At 54.4% G+C, this 21,031-nt stretch overlaps 7 protein-coding genes across 7 annotated transcripts; 3 read left to right on the plus strand and 4 right to left on the minus strand.

Annotated features, from left to right (window-relative positions):
- Positions 1-208: 208 nt before the first annotated feature.
- On the plus strand, positions 209-970 carry ISF_02112 (cytosol Mn-superoxide dismutase; the record flags this gene model as incomplete). Its single annotated transcript, XM_018845719.1, has 3 exons — positions 209-253; positions 313-786; positions 848-970. 3 exons carry the CDS (start codon positions 209-211, stop codon positions 968-970), a joined length of 642 nt encoding a protein of 213 aa, XP_018707442.1.
- A 664-nt stretch (positions 971-1,634) lies between these two features.
- ISF_02113 (hypothetical protein) lies at positions 1,635-2,636 on the plus strand (the record flags this gene model as incomplete). The annotated part of the gene is made up of 1 exon (XM_018845720.1): positions 1,635-2,636. The coding sequence occupies one exon, from the start codon at positions 1,635-1,637 to the stop codon at positions 2,634-2,636; it is 1,002 nt and encodes a 333-aa protein (XP_018707443.1).
- A 209-nt stretch (positions 2,637-2,845) lies between these two features.
- ISF_02114 (DUF89 domain protein) lies at positions 2,846-4,526 on the minus strand (the record flags this gene model as incomplete). Its single annotated transcript, XM_018845721.1, has 5 exons — positions 2,846-3,076; positions 3,130-3,979; positions 4,047-4,300; positions 4,368-4,438; positions 4,505-4,526. 5 exons carry the CDS (start codon positions 4,524-4,526, stop codon positions 2,846-2,848), a joined length of 1,428 nt encoding a protein of 475 aa, XP_018707444.1.
- A 1,231-nt stretch (positions 4,527-5,757) lies between these two features.
- ISF_02115 (hypothetical protein) lies at positions 5,758-10,954 on the minus strand (the record flags this gene model as incomplete). Its single annotated transcript, XM_018845722.1, has 2 exons — positions 5,758-5,801; positions 5,851-10,954. The coding sequence occupies 2 exons, from the start codon at positions 10,952-10,954 to the stop codon at positions 5,758-5,760; spliced, it is 5,148 nt and encodes a 1,715-aa protein (XP_018707445.1).
- A 3,515-nt stretch (positions 10,955-14,469) lies between these two features.
- ISF_02116 (adenylate kinase) lies at positions 14,470-15,340 on the minus strand (the record flags this gene model as incomplete). Its single annotated transcript, XM_018845723.1, has 2 exons — positions 14,470-15,119; positions 15,184-15,340. 2 exons carry the CDS (start codon positions 15,338-15,340, stop codon positions 14,470-14,472), a joined length of 807 nt encoding a protein of 268 aa, XP_018707446.1.
- Positions 15,341-16,856: 1,516 nt separating this feature from the next.
- On the minus strand, positions 16,857-17,939 carry ISF_02117 (amidinotransferase; the record flags this gene model as incomplete). The annotated part of the gene is made up of 1 exon (XM_018845724.1): positions 16,857-17,939. The coding sequence occupies one exon, from the start codon at positions 17,937-17,939 to the stop codon at positions 16,857-16,859; it is 1,083 nt and encodes a 360-aa protein (XP_018707447.1).
- Positions 17,940-19,287: 1,348 nt separating this feature from the next.
- On the plus strand, positions 19,288-20,943 carry ISF_02118 (LETM1-like protein; the record flags this gene model as incomplete). Its single annotated transcript, XM_018845725.1, has 2 exons — positions 19,288-19,345; positions 19,400-20,943. The coding sequence occupies 2 exons, from the start codon at positions 19,288-19,290 to the stop codon at positions 20,941-20,943; spliced, it is 1,602 nt and encodes a 533-aa protein (XP_018707448.1).
- Between the last annotated feature and the right edge of the window lie 88 nt (positions 20,944-21,031).

A 21,031-nucleotide genomic window follows, 5' to 3' on the forward strand; every position in this document is an offset into this window, starting at 1 on the left:
TGGAGGATGTCTGCCTTGCAGCAATCTTGCTTTGTCAGGGTATGTGTAAGTGACGAGGGAGGGCGATGGCGTGCAGCTGCGTCGTTTCCCCGCCGCCGCCCAATGGAGGGGTAAGGCTTTTATTTGTGTCTCATAGACTTGGTCTGTTCTTCTTCTTCTATCCTTCACCTCTTCAAGATAGTCTCGAACCTCCTCCCATCAGCTCACCATGGCCAGCGCCTACTCCCTCCCTCCTCTTCCCTACGCCTATGATGTACGTGCCCTGCCCTGTCCTTGGAACCAAGTCTTTCTCTCTAACCTCGGCTCCTACAGGCCCTTGAGCCCAGCATCTCCAAACAAATCATGGAGCTGCACCACGGCCGGCACCACCAGGCCTACGTGACCAACCTCAACGCCGCGCTGCAGTCCGCCGCCGCCGCCTCCGCCGACGTCGCCGCCCAGATCGCCCTGCAGCAGGCCATCCGCTTCAACGGCGGCGGCCACATCAACCATTCTCTCTTCTGGGAGAACCTAACCCCGGCCAGCAGCCCCGACGCCGACCTCACCGCTGCCGCCCCGCGCCTGGCCGCCGCCCTCGCGGCCACCTGGGGCTCCGTCGAGGCCTTCCAAAAGGCTTTCGCCGCGGCGCTGCTCGGCTTGCAGGGCAGCGGCTGGGGGTGGCTCGTCAAGGACACGGCGCACGGGGGCGCGCTGAGGATCGTCACGACAAAGGACCAGGATCCGGTGGTCGGCGCGGAGACGCCGGTGTTTGGCGTGGATATGTGGGAGCACGCCTACTACTTGCAGGTATGAGATTTCGCGGGGTTGACTGCTTTGGGAAGATTGGTAGAGGCTAATGGAGAAACAGTACCTCAACGGCAAGGCCGCGTACATTGAAAACATTTGGAAGGTCATCAACTGGAAGACGGCCGAGCGCCGCTTCGTCGGCGGCCGCGATGACGTCTTCAAGGCTCTCAGGGCGTCCATCTAGGTTCTTCCCGATACTCCAACGCATCTCACGAGTCAGAAGCAAAGAAAAATGATAGCTCATCATTCAAATTGAAACTACCAATTTCCAAGATTGCTTCACACTTCCCGTTTGCTACTTCAGCCTCACCCGTCGCTTACTTACTTAAATACATACCTACCTACCTCGTATGCATCGCCCCTTGGAAACCCCCCCAAATCAGTTCCATATCGGGATCATGCTGGATCGCGCACCCGTTCACATCGCCGGCGGACCGACCGCTGTGGCTGAGCTTCTGTCTGTCGCACCAGCCTCGGCCGCCTGCATCGTGAATATTTTCTTTCTTCTTCCAAGGGGGGGCAAGCCGTTGATTGACGCCACCATGTTTCGCGCGGGGCAGTGCATTATCGAGGCCGATGCTTTTGCCTCTTCCCATCTCGTAGCTGAAAATAAACGTGCCACGGGTAGGACAAGACATGACGTCCTCGACGGAAGCGTTAGCGAAAGTGTCACAGCAGGCGAGAGACATCAGCCATGACTTTTACCGTTACCCATCGACATCTGTATGCACATGTCTGTCTATATATAGTAGTAGACTTGGACACGTTCTTTCATGGCTCTCAACAAGGAAGCTACCTTTTTCACCTACACACTCGTTTTAACAAGTGCATTCCCTCGCTTTTCCAAGATGAAGATTACCTCTATCCTCGCCGTCCTCGGCAGCAGGTCTGTTCCTCCTTCTCCCAACTCCCAGCTATCTATCCCAGCTAACACCGACACCCCCAGCCTGGCCACTGCTCTCATAACCAACAACAACACCTTCACCATCACCGTCACCGAGACGGCCATCGCTTGTGGCGGCAACTGCTTCACCACTTACTACGGTGCCTGCACCACAACCGTAACCACCACGGCCACCCTCGGTAGTCCCTCATCCCCCACGTACACCGACTCATCCTCGGTCAACCCCGGCACTACGGGCTCCTCCTCCGTGTCCATCACCAGCTCCGCCAGCACCTCATACTGCAGCGAGCCCCGCGGGTGCGGCGGCGTCAAGCAACCCTCCCCCTCTTTCTCCTACCGCACGAGCACCCCCAAAGACCCTGCCACATCCACCGCATACACCACATCTTCCAGCGTCCGGAGAACCTGCACGCACCGCGTCCCCAGCGGGCCGTCCTCCGGAACGCCCAGCTACCCGGCTTCCAACTCGACCACTACCGGCTCGGGCACCGGAGTTCCTACAGCAACCGGCGGGCGCACCCGTTCCGGCACCCGCTCCGGCACCCGCACCTCAGCAAGCTCCGACGATGACGACAACTATCCTCCTTCGCTGCCAACCTACACCCACAGCCACTCCTACAGCTCTCGAGGCAAGACGAGGACCGATGTGCCGACGTCCACCATACCGTCCCCCTCGTACACCTCCAGCGTGGACCCGGCCAGCGGCACAAGCTCCTCCTCCTCCTGGTCCTCTTCTTCTGACTCTGCTTCTTCTTCTTCTCTTACCTCGTCTTCTGATTCTGCTTCTTCCTCTCCTGCCTCTTCACCCTCTTCCACCTCCACCCCAACGACGCTGGTCACCAGCAGCCGCGAGCCAGCATCCTCGACCTCCACCAGCATCATCAGCATCGACGACCCAACTCCCACGCCACCAGCCTACGAGGACGGGCCGTCTCCGTACAATTAGGAGAGCACTCTTCTTTTACATGATTGCACAAAACATACAGTTGCAAACGAGTAGCTAGCCGTGTCGATACGTAGATTCTTCTATAGTCTATCATCTAGCGTGAAAATAAAAAGGTCTGGTATTCTACCAGTCGTTATTGTGTATATGTTCTTGTCTCTCCGTCATCTATCCCACTCTTCCTTTTTTCATTTCATCCCAAAGACAGCTGTTTAGTGACCCTTGGAAAAGGATACGACAGCCCACTTGCCGTGCCAGCCCCATTTGCGGGCACCGGTATCGCCGCCGCCGTTGGGCGTGGCCTTCAGCTCCTCGTCCTTGCCGGCGGGCAGGCCGACGACGACATCGGCCTTGACAGTGCGGAGGGACATGACGTTGGCGCCCGAAGCCGGGCCCATGGGGCCGAGGGCCTCGGTGTATGGCGTGGTAGGGTCCCACCAAGCCTGCAGCGGGTCAGCAGGTGAAGCATTTCTTCCATTATACATTCTGTACTTACATCGCCAGTCAGCTTGCGGTAGTTGAGATCGCCCTTGAAGATGACCAGCTCGGCCTGCTTGAGGTCCTCGAGCAGATCCGGTCTCTGGTGCGGCAGGCGCCAGAAACTACCGCCAGCCGTCCAGTAGCGGTCGGGGCGCATGACGAGCTGGCCCTCGGCATGGGCCTCGGTCCAGTGCTTGAAGACAAAGGCAAGGTCCTCGACCTCCTTGTCAGACAGTGGCGCGGGCGTTTTGCCCTGAACCTTGTCATCCTCCGACGGTGTCTCGAAGAAGGCACGCGGGTCCTGGATAGCGTTGAGGAGACCGCTGAAGTCCGCCGGCAGCACGTCCGAGACGAACCAGGGGATGGACTTGGGACGCAGCACAATCTGCGTAGCCAGGCCGGACGCGAGCAGGAAGCCGCCAAGGACGAGGTCGACCCAGAGCTCGAAGCCGGCGTTGTCGAGGACAAAGTCGACGCGGCGCTCCTCCTTGCCGTCAGCACGGGCCTGGCGGAGCGAGTCGTAGACCTGCGGCAGGTCGTTGGCGATGATGTTCTTCTCCGCAGCCTTACGAGCGGCGCTGCCCTGCATCTTCTGGATGTCCTCGTATGTCATGTTGGTGAGAAGAGAGAGGTCGGTGGCGTTGCCCCAGAGGCAGACCTCGAACATTTCGGTGAAGAGCGCCTTCTCGACGTCGGCGTTGTGGGTGGCTTCCTTGTCCTTTTGCAGCTCGGTGACGAACTCCTTGTAGCGGGCGGCGAGCTCGAGGACGGCGTTGCGCGAGGTGCGGAAGGTGTCCATCTTTTGGCGGTAAAAGAGGTCATAGTCCTTCCAGTGCTTGGTGGTAGAGAAGAATGTGCTTATGCGGCTGAGGATGTGTGAGTAAGTCGTTCGCTAAGGGTAATTGTCAAGAAAATTTCCAGGACAAGCCATACCGGTACATGTAGCATTCGGAAAACAGCCAGGGGACGTCGTGCCAGCTGGGCGGGTTGCCGAGAGCGGCCACCTCTTTGTTGTACTCGGCGACCTCGTCGGTGAAGCCATCGTCAACGATGGGGGTGAGGGGTCGGTTGTGCTCAACCTCATATTTGAGAGCGCCAAGCTGTTCGACAATGCGCTTGCCTTCTGCCTGCTTCTCGGCGTCTTCGGTCTGGGAAATGGTCTTGTAGATGTCGTCGACAGTACCGGTCTAGACGGGGACGTGTTAGTCTAAGCGGGATGGTGTTGTGGATGCCAATGAAAATTGGCCGACATACCAGAATGACAGGCCACCTCTTGCGAACAGATTCGCTGGCAAAGGAGAGGGGGTCGCTGGTGACGGATTTGCCTGGTGCGAGTTAGCCGGGGTCGGTTCTTGAATGGTCGGAGGCCAGTTGGGTCGGCAGCAGCGTACGGGTCTTGGTGTCGAACTCCATGATGCAAATCGGGATATGAGACGAAAGATAGAATAGAAAGAAGAAGGGGGAGATTTCACAAAGAGCACAAAGACGGAGATGCGCGTTTAAAAGGACACCTGCCGACGAGGTTTATGTTTGAGCACGGAGGGGCAATTGGCTGAGATGTGTTTGGGCCAGACACAGCCTGTTGGACAAAAAGTATGGCGTCGATGGAGGGGCATATCCGGCCCAGTCTGGCTTAGCGCAACCGGCAATGAGGCCTTTGGGCTCGGTTCTGATCCACTAAATCCGGCGCTACAGTGATGACTTCTCTATAAATACAGCGGTCTTTACTGGTCCTCGGCCCAGCCGCCTGTCCCCTGACGGGGCCGTCCAACGTTGAATGTCGACTGTCCTACAGAAGACTTCAGTGGACATCACCGCCATCCCGAGTTGTCACCAAAGAAGAGGTAATTTAACCAGCTCGGCTCGGGATGTCCGTCATAACACCCGTATTCTAACCAACATCTCTCATCTAGATTAGAAAAAAAAAAACCGCAAAAGTTTCTAATTAATATGGAGACTTTTGGCGCACTACCTCGTTCGTCACAATCTCTTCAACCAACGCGATGTCCACGCTGGCAAATGCAACTTCATCGTCGCAGCCGGACCCAACAAAGATGCACTCAACCCACCCGTCGACGTCATAAACACCGGGGCAAATAGCACAGTTATCTTCCATCTGAATCGCCAAGTAGCAGCAAGTTGAGTCCATGTACATCGGTACGTTACTACTGTACGTGCAGATTTTTATTCTTCTCTTATTTAGTTTCTATTCTAGATTATTTGCTTTTCATTACCACTACGTAGAAGTGTCGGCATGCCCACACAGCCTTACCGGCAGGCTATTATATCCATACATCGCATATATCGAAAGTCACATTTAAACGAATCATATTCAGGAGGCCAGGGAGAAAATACTATCATGTATCAACATGGTTAACCAAGTAAATACCGAGTAAATAAGCACATACATAAGCCGTTCAGTTCGTAAAATAAATGGCTGCGCCATCAATATGTCCACCACAAATATACCCTTGCACTACCCGTACATCCCTCCCTACTCCCCTCAACTCGCCAAATTACACATTGCCATCGCTCGATAGTGTTTTTCTTTTCTCTGCCTCGCAGCTTTTTTTTCGACATCATGACAACAAATAAAACACCGTTTCTGCTTCAACAACAATGACGCTCGGCAGCCATCTCTAGTTCAAAAGGTGTCGGTGTCCTGGCTCGCCATTGTCCCAAATGTATCTATGCCATGTTAGCATGTTCTTTTTCCCATAGAATACCAACGGCTTACCTCTTTTGCGTCTCCTCTCTTCTCTAGCTGCCTCTTCTTCTGGGCTTTTGGGCGTCATCGCCCGTGGACCGCTAGGCCGGCGAGCAGGAATTCCCAACACTGCGTTGAGGTTGCGGTTCTCAGGCTTCGGACTGCCATCTGCAGTCACTTGACTCGCATACGTGCCTGTGGCACTTCCATACCCGCTCTCGTAACTCATGTGCGCCACGGGGCTACTCTTCTGGAGTGATGCCACCCGATTGCCCTTGACCGGTGTGTGCAGTGAGGGGTCAAGCGGTTCTTTGGGTGGTCGTGGCGGCGCTGACGACTGCTGCTGCTGCTGCTGCTTCGGAGACGATAGTGCATAATCAGCATCTCTCGTCGCACCAGACGACACACTGTATCGGTTTGCTGGCAGGCGGCTGAGACTCGTCGCCGAGCCTGCCCAGTCAGTCGATCGCGGCGTCAGGGGATTATCGTACTCGCGAGCAGAGTACTCAAGCGCCGCTTGATGCCGCTCTGTCTGCCCTTGTCTCGGTTGCGGATGCTGCAGATTGACTGAGTTGCGGTGAGCCTTGTACTTAGGGTCCTCAGACAGGGCAAAAGGCGGCACTGTTGGTTGCGGTTGTGAAGGGCCAGCTCCCCCTTGGCTGAGGTTCGGGTCTGAGAATCCCGTGTGTAACTTGTCCTCTCCATACGGATCATGGTCAACATACGCATCATCATATGAAGCTAGGCTGGACCCCGATCGAGATGGAGGTTGAAATTCATCATACTTGGCCGCCTTCTTCGAAGAACCACTGCCACGAAACGCCCGTCCAACACTTGACGCAGTGGTCTCTGACCAGCGCGAGATCTTGGGGATCCACCCCGATGAGCTGGTGGACTTGTGCTTCTTTCCCTTTTCGCTACGTGGTGTGTTGTCGGCACTGAGAGCCGTGTGCTGAGGTCCAGATGATGTCTCTGGTGATGTCTCCGGTGGAACAGATCCTCCGCGCTGAAGGTTATTCGCATGGCCTGGTGAGAGCATAGCCGCGTTGGGTTTCACAGTGGCAGCACTTGGTAGGTCGTACTGGTATTCCTCCTCGTTCTCCTGCACAGTGCTTATTCTGTGGTCAGAGTATTTGTGTTCTCCTCCGGTTGGTGCGCGTGCTACGCTGGCATGGCTAGCTGTGGAAGTGCCTTCGGGCTCGTATCCCTTGTCCTGTTCGTAGTGGCCCTCTGGCTGAAGGTTCTCAAGAGACTGTCCCTGGCCACCGCTAGAAATGGGAGGAGCAGTCTGCGACTTGAGCACATCTACCTCGCCAAGGAGTTGCACAAGCATATCCTCAATGCGACTGAGATCATTGGTGCCTTTTGCACTGAGTCCTTGAAGGGCTCGCTTCCACAAATTTTTCTTCTTGGTTGCTTCGTCGAGAGTACCAGCCTGAGAAGCGCTTTGTAGCGAGCGAGTGGCAGTGCCTGGAAAGGGGCGAGGGCCGTTAATGGCTTTTTGAAGCTTTTCGGTGTTATCAACATTGGAAAAGATGACATCGTCACCGGTATCTTGGACAAGCTCTTTCATCTCACGGAACGAGTTGCGCATCTCCACGGCAGCATTCATCAGGAGAGCTACAATCTCCGTGTCCCTCGCGCTTCTCTGTGCGTCGCGGACCATCAAATGCTGCATTAGGGCAACAATATCCTTGTTTTCGATTCTCTCAATGCCAGCTCCGGTAGCGGCGTCATAGAACGGCGATTGCATGCCTTGTGAGAAGCCGCTCATGTGTCGCGGGTTTGCCTTATCCGATACGTAGAATGGGTCATCATCGAGGTTGTCAGCAATAGCAACATCGCGAGACTTGCCAGCGATGTCAGGCGTTCGGTTCGGGCCGTTTGACATGTAGCCCTCGTCATACTTTTGGCCAAGGCCGGGGCTTGCAGTGCCATATGGTGTGGCGTAGTTTCCGTCAACTCCCCCACGCTCCAGCATGTTGTGATCCAGGGTAGGATTAGCAATAGGGCTGGCATCCTCATAGGGGTTCGTAATGAGAGTGTCGCGCTTGCGCTCTGCGGATGTTCGCCCCCAGTCCTCCTCGGGTTCTTGATCGCGGTTGTGCGCCGCAAGCGCTGCTGCCCCAAGTGCTGCTGCTGCCCCAGCTGCCATACCCAAGGCTGCTTTGCTTGATTCGCCATTGACCGGTTCATAGCCGCCGGCAGTTCTAGGAGTGGGTGTTGATTTGCCAGAAATTGTATCCCAGTTAGGCAGATCACGGTCCAAAGGTTCATTGGCAAGGGAAGGGTTCGTGATGAGGTCGTCATCCATGTGGTACCCAATCTCAGGCATGGGGTTGCCCATGTCAGGCATGCCACTAGCTGTCATACGCGGTGCCTCCTCGTCCTCATAATCAAAGTTGTCAAGGCTATGAGTAGGAGTTTCTCGAGGCTTCCATCCCATGGCGCGCTCCTTGAACGATCTGTTTCTGTTGACGCCGGCGGGCTGAAAATTTTCGTCTTCATACGTCTCGATGTCAGCCTGTTTTCTCTCTTGAGCGGCTTTGAGAGCGGCGGCGGCGGCCCCAACGGCGCCGGCGGTAATGGCGGCCTCGGACGCTGTCGGTGAATTGCGGTAGCGGGTCCGTGGGACCTTTCGCCCATGTTCATCAAGATCGTACTCGAAATGGTCTTGAGATTGTGCGGCTGATCTCGAAGTAGGCGTGTGGCGTGTCTCCTCATCCAATTCTCTAGTTCGGTCGATTGACATCTTGTCTGGGGTAGCGCTAGCCCCACGACTTTGCGGCTGCGGCTCATCGTATGATAGCGCAGACACTCGTGTACCTGTGCCATTTTCGTAGCCCGACATTCCGGTAACTACAGACTGATCCACCATGGAGCCGTCAACGAGGGAAGCGACGGCAGACTCTACACCGAGAGGAGGGTTGACCACGTTGGGGTTGGCAGAGATACCCCGAACCTCTTGGCCGGCGGCAAACTGCGGTGCCGGGCTACCAAGTTGAAGAGAATCTATGGAGTGGATGGAATGGGCTTGACATCGGTGATCGGGAGACTTTTCAGGAGACGAAAGGGCGGCATCGACAGACTGCATGCTCTTGGATGTGCGTGGCAGTGGGGCCTCACTTCCTCCTTCTGTGTAACCAGAGACGCTGGGGATAGGACTGAGGCCACGAGCACCAGCCTGATATGGCACGTATTTGAGGGGATGTGGAACATCCTGTATGTTGTTGTAGAGGCTGTTGGAGTAGGGGTCGTCCACATAGTCTTCATACTCGGGTACTTCTCGAGAAGCTTGCCCGCCGTAGTAGTCGTATTGGCTGACAGGCACCTTGCGGCCAAACTCGTCCGTTTCATACTCTTCGACGTATTCCTTTTGGCCGCGAGGGAGATTAGTCAAGTCTCCGTGAGACACATTGGCATGTTGCATAGATAGAGGCCTCGGTGGCTCGCCGGGCGATCTGGACGGCGTGGGAGTCGAACGGACGGACACCATGTGCTCTTGAACATCGCGGGTGGGCGCCAGTTCCTCGGTGGCAGAGTGAGGTCGATCTGTTTCAGCAGAGAGAATAGACGTCCTTGTGACTTCCGAAGGATTTATGTCGCTCATCAAAGGCATGGGAGGTGCGGGTTCGTCATCGTCAAACTCATCGACGTAGACATCTCTGCCCACGCTTCGACTTCGAGAATGGTCGGCTCTTCTGCGACGTCTATCCCTTTGTTTCCTCTCGGTTGAGTCTGGGTCATCATCCAGTGCTGAAGAGATTCCCTTAGCAGCCATTGCTCCAGCTGCGCCCGCTGCGGCAGCTCTTAGCAAATTGCCGTCACGGTGAGGCGATGCGGTCGCTTCCTCGTGCGTTGTATAGTCAGCACCGAGAGAATCTTGGCTCGGGCTGTGCAAGGACACGTTTTCGTAATCGTGGCGCGCCTCTCTATTGCGCTTTTCCTTATGCCGTACATTTTCTTTTGAAAAGTCGCTTTTCTGGCCAGAAGATCGGCGTTTCTCAGTGTACACATCATCCCTAGAAATGGAGGTACCAGTTGATGCGATTGATGACCGCCGGCCTTCACGCTTACTTTGTTCTCTCTTCAGAGCACTCAGTTCAGGTAGAATGAGACGGCGAATGGCGTCTTCGACAGTTTCCAGCAGCTTAGGGTTGTTGATAGAGGAGGTCTTGGAAGCGCTTGACTTGACCGAGCGGTTACCAGCCGACAAATTTGAAGAAAGCAGACTCGAATCGCCGCCAGATATATGTGACTCTTGCTGAGTTCGACTGGAGCGGCGTCGGGGAGAGCGAACGTCGTCGGTGTGATCTCCGATGCTGCCCGTCCGGCTCTTTGAGCGACGCTTCTTGTCAGATGGCACTGACTTGTCCCTTGAGCGCTCTTGTACCTTCGTTCGCTCTTTGTCGCTTCGCGTTTTTCGGTTGTGCAAAGCCTCGCCTGCGACCGCACCTGCCAGTGCCGTAGCAGCAGCCCCGGCCATGATGTCGCCTTTAGAGTGCTTGAGTTCACTCATGCCACCAGTGCCATCCAGAAAACTGTCTGTTGGTATAGCCGATATGTCGGAGGGGTTTCCCGGCATGTATGAAACTCGGTCATCCGACGGAATTAAAGGACTGGCGGGTCGGCGGCGACGGTGGCTCCGCTCAATCTCAATGTCGATGGGGTTCCTGGAGACATTGGATTCTTCGGTGGCAGAGGCGTAGGAGGTCATGCTATGAGCGTCGTCGCCCTCGGGGGGCTGCAACTCTCCTGAAGCTTGGTCGAGGGGGGTCCGGCGAGTGAGTGAAACCTTCCGTGAACCCTTTGTTTCTGTGACTTGGAAGTGGTCGCCTTTGCCTTTTTTGGACGGAGTGAGGCGAACACGGACGCTGGGTTTGCGTTCGGCTGAGGAGGAACCCTTGCCACCCTCAAAGTATTCAATGAGAAGTGAGGTCTGAGACTTGTTGGCCTTGTGACCGCGGGTGCGGATGGTTACTGGAGTGCCGTCCTCGGGGAGTGAGTAGGTAGATTTGTCGTCGCCAGGTTTGGACACATCAGTGGTCAGGTCGGTGGCGAGCTCGGTAGGCGTTGTGGTGTCGTCGGTTTCGGTTGGCGCAGGCAATGGGGGGATTTTTCTGTCAGCGCCCATTGTGGCACAGCCGCTCGGCCAGATGGATCGTGCGGGTAGACCAGGCCTCCCAGGCGGCCGCTATGTGTCGAGTAAATAATTCGCAGGTTTGACTGGCGGCGAACTTGCGAAGCGGCAAGTTCAAATGTCACGGCGCAAATGGTGAAGAGGGCGAATATCAAGACATTCGGAATGAAGAATTGAGCCCGCTCGGCAAATCAAGTCAGAAGCGAATCTGCGACAATTGTTAGATTGGGGGCACCGAAACAAGTCCAACTGCAGCATGCATGAACCTAGGTGGCGGGCAAGTAGAATAGGTACAGGTAGAGAGAACAGGGGCATGGAGATGGGGAGGCGGCGACGGAGTGAGCGTACTGTAGAGCGAACACCGTCGGGAGCAGTGTGCATGTATGAGAAGGCGGGTGAGAACAATATGAGTTGAAATCAAACGCAGGCTTGAAACCGGACACCAAGAGGAAATGCTGAGACGACGACAAACGACGACAAACGAAGGACGGGAGTTTGTGCGGATGAAGCAAACAGGCGGATCGGTTAACGGTTAGCGGCGAATAGGTAGAGATGCGCTGAACGAAGAAAGATGCAGATTAAAACACAAGCCGAGAGGCGGAAGCAATGCAATTATGCGTAGTATGGACGTCGAGGGTGATCTTGTTGAAGGCAGATGAGGGGAAATGGAGAGAGCAGCGGCGGAAGCAATGTCGTTGTGCGGCGCAGGCGCAGACACGGGCTGGGCTGATGGAGAAGTGAGGACAAGCGTAGCGTCGTCTTGGGGGGTGTGCGAGTGGTTATGGCGGTGGTGTGGGTGAGAGTGGTGAGGAGGAGGAGCCAAATCGGCAGAGGGACCAGGTTCACTGGCTGGAGAAAAGCACGGTCCAGGTGAGGGGGTTCGAAAAGACGGAGAGAGGAGAGAGAGCGAGAAGGAGAAACAGGTGAGGTGAGGCTTTGTTATTGTCGCGCAGACCGGAGCACAGAAAAAAAGACGGCCAGAGGACGAGAAGAAGAGAGCAGACAGGGATGGCTGGATTGATGCGTTGGCGGTGCCGATGAGCTTGGCCAATAGTGGGAGGAATTGGATGGCAAGGCAAGGCAGTCAGTGGTTGAGAGGAGGGGTGCGATTTGAAGAGGCTTGTGATTCGCCCGCAGCCAGGGTTCTGCAAGGCAACGATGGCGTTGAAGCAAATTGGAAAAAGACGAGGAAGGTTAATTATCGAGGTACGCCCTAGTTGGCCTATCGCACGGTGACGTTGACACTTAAGTTAACTCGAACTGGATGAGATGATGTGGTATGCATCATGATGGTATGGTATAACTAGATCCTAACTGGACGCATTGGTGTTACCTACTACCTGTAGATATATGGGTTGCAGGTTGGTCAGTAGCAACATACATCTAAGCTGCTTGTGCAAGATAGCAGCTGTATCCGTAGCAAATCCTGGCCTTTCATCACAATCACAATTAATATCAACACAGTAATAATGTACTGAGGACTGAGGGGTGCAACTCGCATCGCATCATTGTTCCCCAGCCAATTCAGCCGCGGGGAAGGCAGGCCGGGTACACTTACATAACTTAAGCACCAGCTAATAAACGAGCGTAAAAAAGGCACCAGTCCTTGGGCCAACAGTGGTGCCCAATCTACCTGAATACAACCCCAGCACTGTAAAACTGCCAAAATGCCCTGTAACAGGGCCATTGCATCCGCCAAGGTACCTAACCCAAATACAGAATTTACACTGCAGGAAATTCCACAACCCACGACATTATCCTCCATTCTGCAATGCTCCCCAGACATCGGGATATTTCTCACTTGTCTTTTTATTAGCAACAAGCCATTGTGTCCAAAACTCTATATTAATTCCCACTTTCTCCCATCACACCGCAACAGCAGGGTCCGCCACTACTGCCGCCCCCACTGAACAACCACACGCCCCCCCTCCCCCCCTCCATCTGTTGATGGGGGATTCAAGTTAGCCCAGCGTCAACCTCACCAAAAAGCCACAGCTTGCTCCTTGCTGGCCCAGTAACCGACGCTCGTAGTCATGGGCGACGGTCATCCTGGCGTCGTTCTTCCTCCCATCCTGATGCGCTCGGTCGTGAAGAACAAAGAAAGAAAAGAAAAAAAAGAAAAGAAACCGTAAAATGACTGCCCGGTAATTCCCTGCTTCGTGCGGGGTCTTTTTCTCTTTTTTTAGCCGAATGTCAAGGCTGGCATGTTCTTGTTCCCGTCCGCATTCCAGTCATCGGAAAGACGCCGCACGTTCGATCTGAATCTACCGGCTGGGTTTGCGCTTGATTTTGTGCAACCAACTACCATCTATGGTGGATAGGGGCACATTATTCATTGAATTGGGATGTGCGCTCAAATTTTGCCAAAAAAAAAAAAAAAAAAAAAAAAAAAAAAAAAAAAAAAAAGAAGCAAAAAAATCAGAGACTCGGGCATGAGTTCTCGTCCATGGTACCTCCAAACACGAAGCCATCCCATTATCGCCCCAAGTCAGCTCATCGCACCATAGACAGCAGACAGCCGAGCAACAACCCCGGTTCCCAGCGCCTGTCCAGAACCGGCACCGAATCCAACACAAAAATCCTAGAAAACAAGACCGCCTAGTGATAAACCTTGATCCTTCCCGCATAGCCGAATCAGCTCTGATGAAGACCAAATCTCGCACTCGCACACTTGGCCCTGTTGACTCGGAACTTGCACCTCAGCTTTCAGTCTTACCCTACATGTCCAATAAGATTGAGTCAACCAACGTTCAGCTCACGAGAATGAGATGAATGACCGGCGAGAACCAGGACACATTAACTTACCTTTACCAAAAATGATAACTTTATGGCGGTGGGCCGCTGCTGCCTTGCACATCTTCTAGCTCTAGGTCATCCAACACATGCATCTTTGTCAATTTAAACCGCCTCCTTTCCAAGTCACTCAACTCAGGCCGCAAGAGCGAGCGCGAACATTAACCACGTCTGTTGCGTGGAAAATGGAGTTGAAGGAGTGCCGTGCGAAGGAGTTGAATTAAACTGGCCGCTCTCACATGGGCTCATGCCTTCTCCCATCTCATTGTGGACCAGAAACCTATTACATGCTACTTTGCCAAAAGCGTGAAGAATACCGGTTTTCTTGTTCCGGTATTTAATTCTTTCTTTCTAAGAACAAGACTAGTCTGTTTCAGCTATTCGGCTGCGCCGTCTACTTCGTGTGGCCGTTGTGCAAGTGTTGCTCCTGTGATACAAAATCCTCCATAGTTACCCCGCCCCCGCGTCTCTCATCAGCTTATAGACAACCAGTCAATAATTGTGTCTGTCCTCGTTTCAGGAGGCATGTACCAGCGCATTGGCAAGCAAAATAATCGCCAAGAAAAAACGACAAACCCGCTCAGAAACGCCCTTGCGTACCGACGCCCTTATGGTCGGTACGTCGTATTACAACAACATAATGATAACAAATTCAACGATCGAATAGCGCCACCATACAAATGATGATGAGATCGCTTTTGCCACACGCAAGCATCTCAACCAACGAATCGCTTCTCAAACTCGGTATACAGCTTGGGGCTGATCTCGTCGCTACTTAGGCCCTCGACTTCGACTAGTACACCCTTCTTGGCGTAGTGTTCCAGTAACGGCTCGCTGCTCTCTTGGAACTTCTGAAAGCGTGCGCGATACACCTGTTCGTTGTCGTCGGGACGCTGCACCAGCGCCTCGCCGGTGACGTCGTCGATGCCCGCTACCCGCGGTCGGTTGAACGTCGTGTTGTAGACTCGTCCTGAGGGCTCGTGCACCCAGCGGCCGGCGATACGCTCCAGAATCACATCGAAAGGCGTCTTGATGGCCACGGCCAGGTTGATGGGCACGATGCGGTCGAGGCTTAGCGCTTGCGCCGCGTTGCGCGGGTATCCATCCAGGATGAAGGACGCGGCCGGGTCCTCCGAGGCTTGCGGTGGCGGGCCGCCCATGTCTTCGTGCGCGAACGGATCGGGATAGAGTGAATCGGCGGTGGTGTCGTAAGAGTCGGCGGTGGTGGCCATGGAAGACAGAGTCATGATGTTGGGGCGGTGACCGTAGAGCCAGCCTCTGTGCTGAAGTTCATTGGAGATGAGGCGCAGCATTAGGTGGTCAGCGACGAGGCCGCCCGACTTCATGATGCTCTCGACCTGGATGCCTGCGTGGGATATAATTAGCATACGAGAGCACGGTGCTGAAGCAAGGGCATGCGCAGGACGTACCGAGCGGCGTGCGCTTCTTGACATTGGTCCGGAGCAGGTCCCCGGTGCTAATGGCCTGTAGCTGGGGAAAGCGCTTCAGCAGGCGTTCGCTCTGGGTGCCCTTACCGACGCCGGGGGCTCCCACGAGGAGCACACGAGCGGCGCGGTTCAGATGCATCGTCGGTCGGCGGTGGGGGCGAATTTCCCGTCTCTTTTAGGAGAAAAGGTAGGCGAAGTGAGAGGAAAGAAAAAGGACCCTGCAACTCGGAGAGAGAGCGACCTTCACGAAACCGACTGATTAAACTGGGGCAGGAGATAAGGACGTCCCAGGAAAGTGGCCGAAAATGTAGTCTATACCGGGAAATGGCGAGAAAAAAGAGGGAAAAGAAAAAAGCAGAGAGTCTACGTAGTGAGATGGAAATAGAGAAGGGAATCAGAATTATAGTATGCAGGGAATTGTCGGGGGGAGAGTTGTAGGAGGGGGAAGGTAGTGCGGATGGGATGGGTGAGATGTTGAGCAGGAACGGAGATATGGAGGTAAGAGAAAGTAGTTGGCAGCCTGGGGAGGAGGCGCACTCGACAGACAAACAGGGACACCAAGAAGCACAAGCCAAAAGCCACCAGGAGAGCGCTAACTAATTAGAAGAAGGGTTGAGAGGCTGAGGCGCAACGAAAATGTACTGATTTCCCGAGTGAGAGGGGGATCAACAAGATCAATCACTGCGAACAGTAACCAAGGTTGTGGAGTACTGAAACAGATTCGGAACTTGTCATCCCACCAAATGCAAGGTGTGTAAGCTTGTACTTGGTACATAAGACTTTTGGCGTGAGCTGAGTTGCATGCCAGCGGATCCTGTTGGGGCGGGGAACCGAGATGGTCCCGAATGCTAGCGAGGTACCTGGTTTCAGAGTGGTTAAACCACTTTCTAAGAAGTACCGTGCCATCTCGAACAGCCTTTTGGGCATGACGCGCTCACGCCGCTACCGGCACCTTCCCCCTGGCCCGACTGTGGGGGATGCCGTCCGCTGCCGACCGCCATGGCACCACGAAACTCACTCCGCAACTACCTTGCTGCCTGGCCCTTCATGAGATATTACTATATACGTGAGTAGCTAATGATAAGCCATGACAACGACTGCATCGCTATATATTAATCCCCCACATTTGTTTCTTCCTTCTCTTCTCTTCTCTTCTCTTCACTGTCTTTGTACCTGTTTTCCTGCTTGTTCCCCGAACTGGACTGCATACTCCTGCCGAACCCTAACCCAGCTCGCCCACACATCGGAATGTTGCTTGCTCGCCTGCCCGGAATATTAACGTGTCACATGTAACTTGCCTCGCTTCTCGCCCGCATAGCCGATTCAGTAACGAAATCATGCCATCTCATGCCAGGATCGTCCCGAGCTATACTTGGGCTACGCGGGAGACCAGAGCTCCCTTTGCCTGAATGATGACCGGAGAGTTTGGCACCTCTGCTTTGACATTTTACAGTAAAGAAAACCAATACTATTCTTCCAAAATCAAGACAAATGTCAATCGCGCCTCTACCTCATATGAACTCCCTGTCTTCCTGTCTTTAGGGAAGCGAGATGATTCCCTGACCACACGAGAACAAAAACAAACGAACTGTTGAGAGCAGGGCAGTCAATCAGCTAATCTTTGGCCAGGGGAAGGGAAACATAATAAATCGACCCTAATCCCTCACCAAATCAACTGTTGCACAGTGAAACGACCCTCCAAGACTGTTGACGTGCTTGAACGGCAGCAAAATGGGCTCCATGCCAAACTTGTCTTTAATCCATTCCGCAAGGTCGGTCGACTGTTCCTCGAGAAAGATGTGCTTCTCGTCCAGGCTCAAACCGTTGAGCACTATCCAACCCGACACTATTGGCTGCTCCGGGTTGGGCAGGTTGGGATTTCTGGCGGGATTCTTCGGGAGATGGTAGGCGTGCATCTCCCAGCCCTCCAGCGCTTTTAGCTGGCGCAGCGCCCCTTCGCCAATGTGAGTCGGGTTGTACACAAGCAGACCCTTGCGTAGCGGCAAGAGAGTCGCGTCGATATGCATCACACTTGGGTACTCCGGCTTGATGATCTCCAGCGTATACTCTGCCGGCAGCATCGCCCGTAGGTAGTCGATGCCTTTCTGGTTGGTGACGTGGCTGGGCTGCCCGATGATGTACTTGCCAAACCGCATAAAGTCGGCCGCGTCAAAAGCCGGTCGGCTGTCGTTGACGGCCCAGTCCCGGTCCGGGTCGAAGCACCACTCCTCTTTGCCATCGTGGATGGTGTTGCGCCCGTGCAGCACCGGCTGCCGGAACACATGCCACCCTGCCTCTTCTGGGTGAGAGAACTGGCTCATGATTGTGCTGTAGGCCAGCTCAATCTCCTTCTGTCGGCAATCCCACGCCGGGATTGACTCGATCAGCCTGTTACCAACAGTCATCAGCCGGTCCCGAGGCATCGCCCCCGTGTATCCGCCATGTTTCAACCAGTCCACCTCATCTGGCCGGTACACCTTGACCCCGTACTGCTGCAGCACACACGCGAACCGGTCCAATTCCTTCTGCGCATTTTTCACAATCTCGGGGGAGAACGGACTGTGAGGCCGGAAACGCTCCAAGTAGTGTCGAGGCATAATAGCGCCCATCAGATGTTGCGGCGCGTTGGGATAGCACGAATGCTCCGCGCGACCGACAATGACGGCCTTGAGCGGTGACCACTCGTTTTCGGCATTAACGAGCATCCCATTGGATGCCACGCCAGACACGCTATTCATGGCAACCCTCATGATCATTCAGACAACGGGGGGGACAATCGATAAAGAAAGTGCTGGCGAGAAAGAGAAAGTGATGGATAGTGGAAAGTATTGGAGAATCCTTGGGAGCAACTTATCTCTGGGATCGGATACGACTGCCATTTATACCCTGCGATGATGGCCTTTCCCCATTGGCCTGCATGGTGTAAGACACGTCACAGGGCATGAAGTCTATTGTATTCCTCTCGTGAGACATGCAGCCGCACTTTTGCTTGTAGTTGGGCTTCACAGTACTGAGGCTGACCCGAGCCCCTCATATCTCGAAATCCCACTTTATCTTGTAAAAGTTTCTTTTTCAAGTCGATGATGCGTGCTATCCTGATGCCGAAACCCATTGCCACCCGCTATGGTGCATGGATATTGGGACGACATGCACTGAAGTAACCCCAACCGTTAATGTTGTACGACTTCCACTCAGCCATTGAATGCGACATTAGCCAAGTTCTAGGACTAGACCAAGACCAGCATTGCATATCCGTGCAGGTTATGCAATAATAAAGGATTGACGCAGCCGACCATTCGTACAGAGCTGTCATGTTGCGGTGAATTCAGCCAGCCACAGACGACGGCAAAACAGCTAATAGATCAATTGATTCAGTTTAATGAAAGAGAGATCGGTGCTTTTAGGCAAGTTATCTTAGATCTCGCTGGCAGTATGTCTCTCGCCCCCCTCTTCACGCCGCACCTCATTCTATATTCCCCATCCCTCCACACGAAAACAAAAAGAAGATTTTCACCTATTCAATGCAATGTTCTTGATTGATTAATTGATTATTCATTAATCTAATTTCTTTCTTGTTCAACTGGTCGGCTAGCATTTGGGTTGCCTTGGGCGGCCTTGCAACCGCTGAGGCATGGGCGACTGCCGAAGCACTTCGAATGCATGTTATCAGACGGCATTTATGCCCCCGCTTTCTTGACACCCGCGAGCGCCTGTGAGACTGGTGATCGGAGTACGCATGTTTCAAACAAGTAATGATGTTGAGGATTCGGCCAAGTTCAAATGTCGAGAGGGAAAAACACACGTGACCCTTCACGTGATCTCGGTCCCGAAATGCGGACACCGCTCAGCAAAATAACGGTACGTAACTGGCGCGGAGGAACCGGTTACTAGCTCCGTGACCCAGGGCGGCCATGCCAGCCAAATCTCACTAGATCCTGATCGAAGGCTCTGGCATCCATTGCGGCGACTTTTCGTCTTCTCAACAATCCCATCGCCATCCATCGCCGCCGACACTCCCCATGCTTGCCTAAGCGCGCGCGACGTCCCCGTTTACTCCATTTATCAGATCGACACCCGCCCATCACCATGAGCGCCTCATCAAGGGCGGCTCGCCTGGCGACCCGCGGCAACCTAGGGGTTGCTTGTAAGTTCTGCTGCTTCCGCCGCAACCTTGTCGCGTCAGCTAACCTCGCTGCAGCGCGCCACATCTCGCGCAGTGTTCAGCCTGCTCTCCTGTCCCGGCACATTCTGCGCCAGTCACAAATCCCCGCGCTGGCGCTGCTCGTTCCCGCCCGCTACATCGGTACCGAACATCACCGATCCGATGCCTCGGCCGGCCCGCCTCCTGGCTTCAATGCCGAGCAGGCTAAGAAACCTCTCGCTAAGGAGGCGGCTGCTCCCACGAAGACGGCTGCAAAGGACAAGTCTGCGTCCGAGGCTGGCTTGTCAAAAGACGAAGCTAAGATGGAGGAGCTGATGGCTAAGTCAGACGAGCATGCGCAGCAAAAGGAGTTGCTGAAGAAGGAAAAAGAAGAAAAGAAGCTCACCCTCTGGCAAAAGGTTAAGAAGGAAGCTCGTCACTACTGGGATGGCAGTAAGCTGCTGGCAGCTGAAATCAAGATCAGTTGGAGATTGGCACTCAAGATGGCAGCGGGGTACGAGCTGACCCGCAGAGAGCACAGGCAGCTTCAGCGAACTGTCAAAGATTTGGGACGTCTTGTGCCGTTTTCCGTTTTTATTATCGTGCCGCTGGGTGAAGCCCTTCTTCCACTTGCTCTCAAGCTGTTCCCCAACATGCTGCCTAGCACATTCGAGGGGCAAAAGTCCAAGGAGGCCAAAGCCACTCTCCTTCGAAGCACAAGGAAAGAGGTCAGCAGTTTTCTGCGCCAGACACTTAAGGAGACTGGCTTGCCCCTCACTGCTGCCGCGGCACAAAAGGAAGAATTTGCCAACTTCTTCCGCAAGGTCCGATCCACCGGTGAGGCGCCCACCAACGAGGACGTCATCAAGGTCTGCCAGGTCTTCCGTGATGACCTGACGCTCGACAACCTATCGCGCCCCCAGCTCGTTTCCATGTGCCGCTACATGACCCTCAATACCTTCGGTACCGACATGATGCTCCGTTACCAGATTCGTCACCGCATGAAGCAGATTAAGAGAGATGATCGTGCCATCAGCTTTGAGGGCGTTGACAGCCTGACCGTTGCCGAGCTGCAGATGGCCTGCGCTGCTCGTGGCATCCGCACCCATAGCGTCTCGCCCGCTCGCATGCGCAGCGATATGCAGACTTGGCTCGATCTGCGTCTCAAGGAGCGCGTTCCCTCCACGCTCCTTGTCCTGAGCAATGCCTATATGTACGGCCAGGGATCTGGCGAGGGTGGCAGCCAGATTGAGGCGCTTATTGGTGTCCTTTCCTCCATTCCCGAGGAGCTGTACCACGAGATCGAGCTTGAGGTCCACAACGCCGAGGGCGCTGCTACCAATAAGCAACGTCTCGAGGTCATCCGCGAGCAACAAGATCTGATTGAGGACGAGAATGAGCAGAACGAGGAGAGCCAGAGCACCGGCATGGCCACGCCTCGCGATGTTGAAGACATTGACGAGAAGGAGGAGCGCGAGCAGCATGCCCAAGAGGCTGGTGCGGGTAAGAAGCAAGCTGGCGAGATGGTCGATGCTGAGCAGGACCAGGCACAGGTTGCGAAGGAAGAGGTCAAGGCTGCTCCGCCCAGCGAACAAAAATAAGCGAAAAGGGTCCCTGACGATGCGCCATTTGGTACACCGAAGACCTCCATTCTTTTATCATAATTCTACGACTTGTCTTATTTTCTTA

Source organism: Cordyceps fumosorosea (assembly GCF_001636725.1).
Source record: "Cordyceps fumosorosea ARSEF 2679 chromosome Unknown scaffold_3, whole genome shotgun sequence".
NCBI classification, from domain to species: domain Eukaryota; kingdom Fungi; phylum Ascomycota; class Sordariomycetes; order Hypocreales; family Cordycipitaceae; genus Cordyceps; species Cordyceps fumosorosea.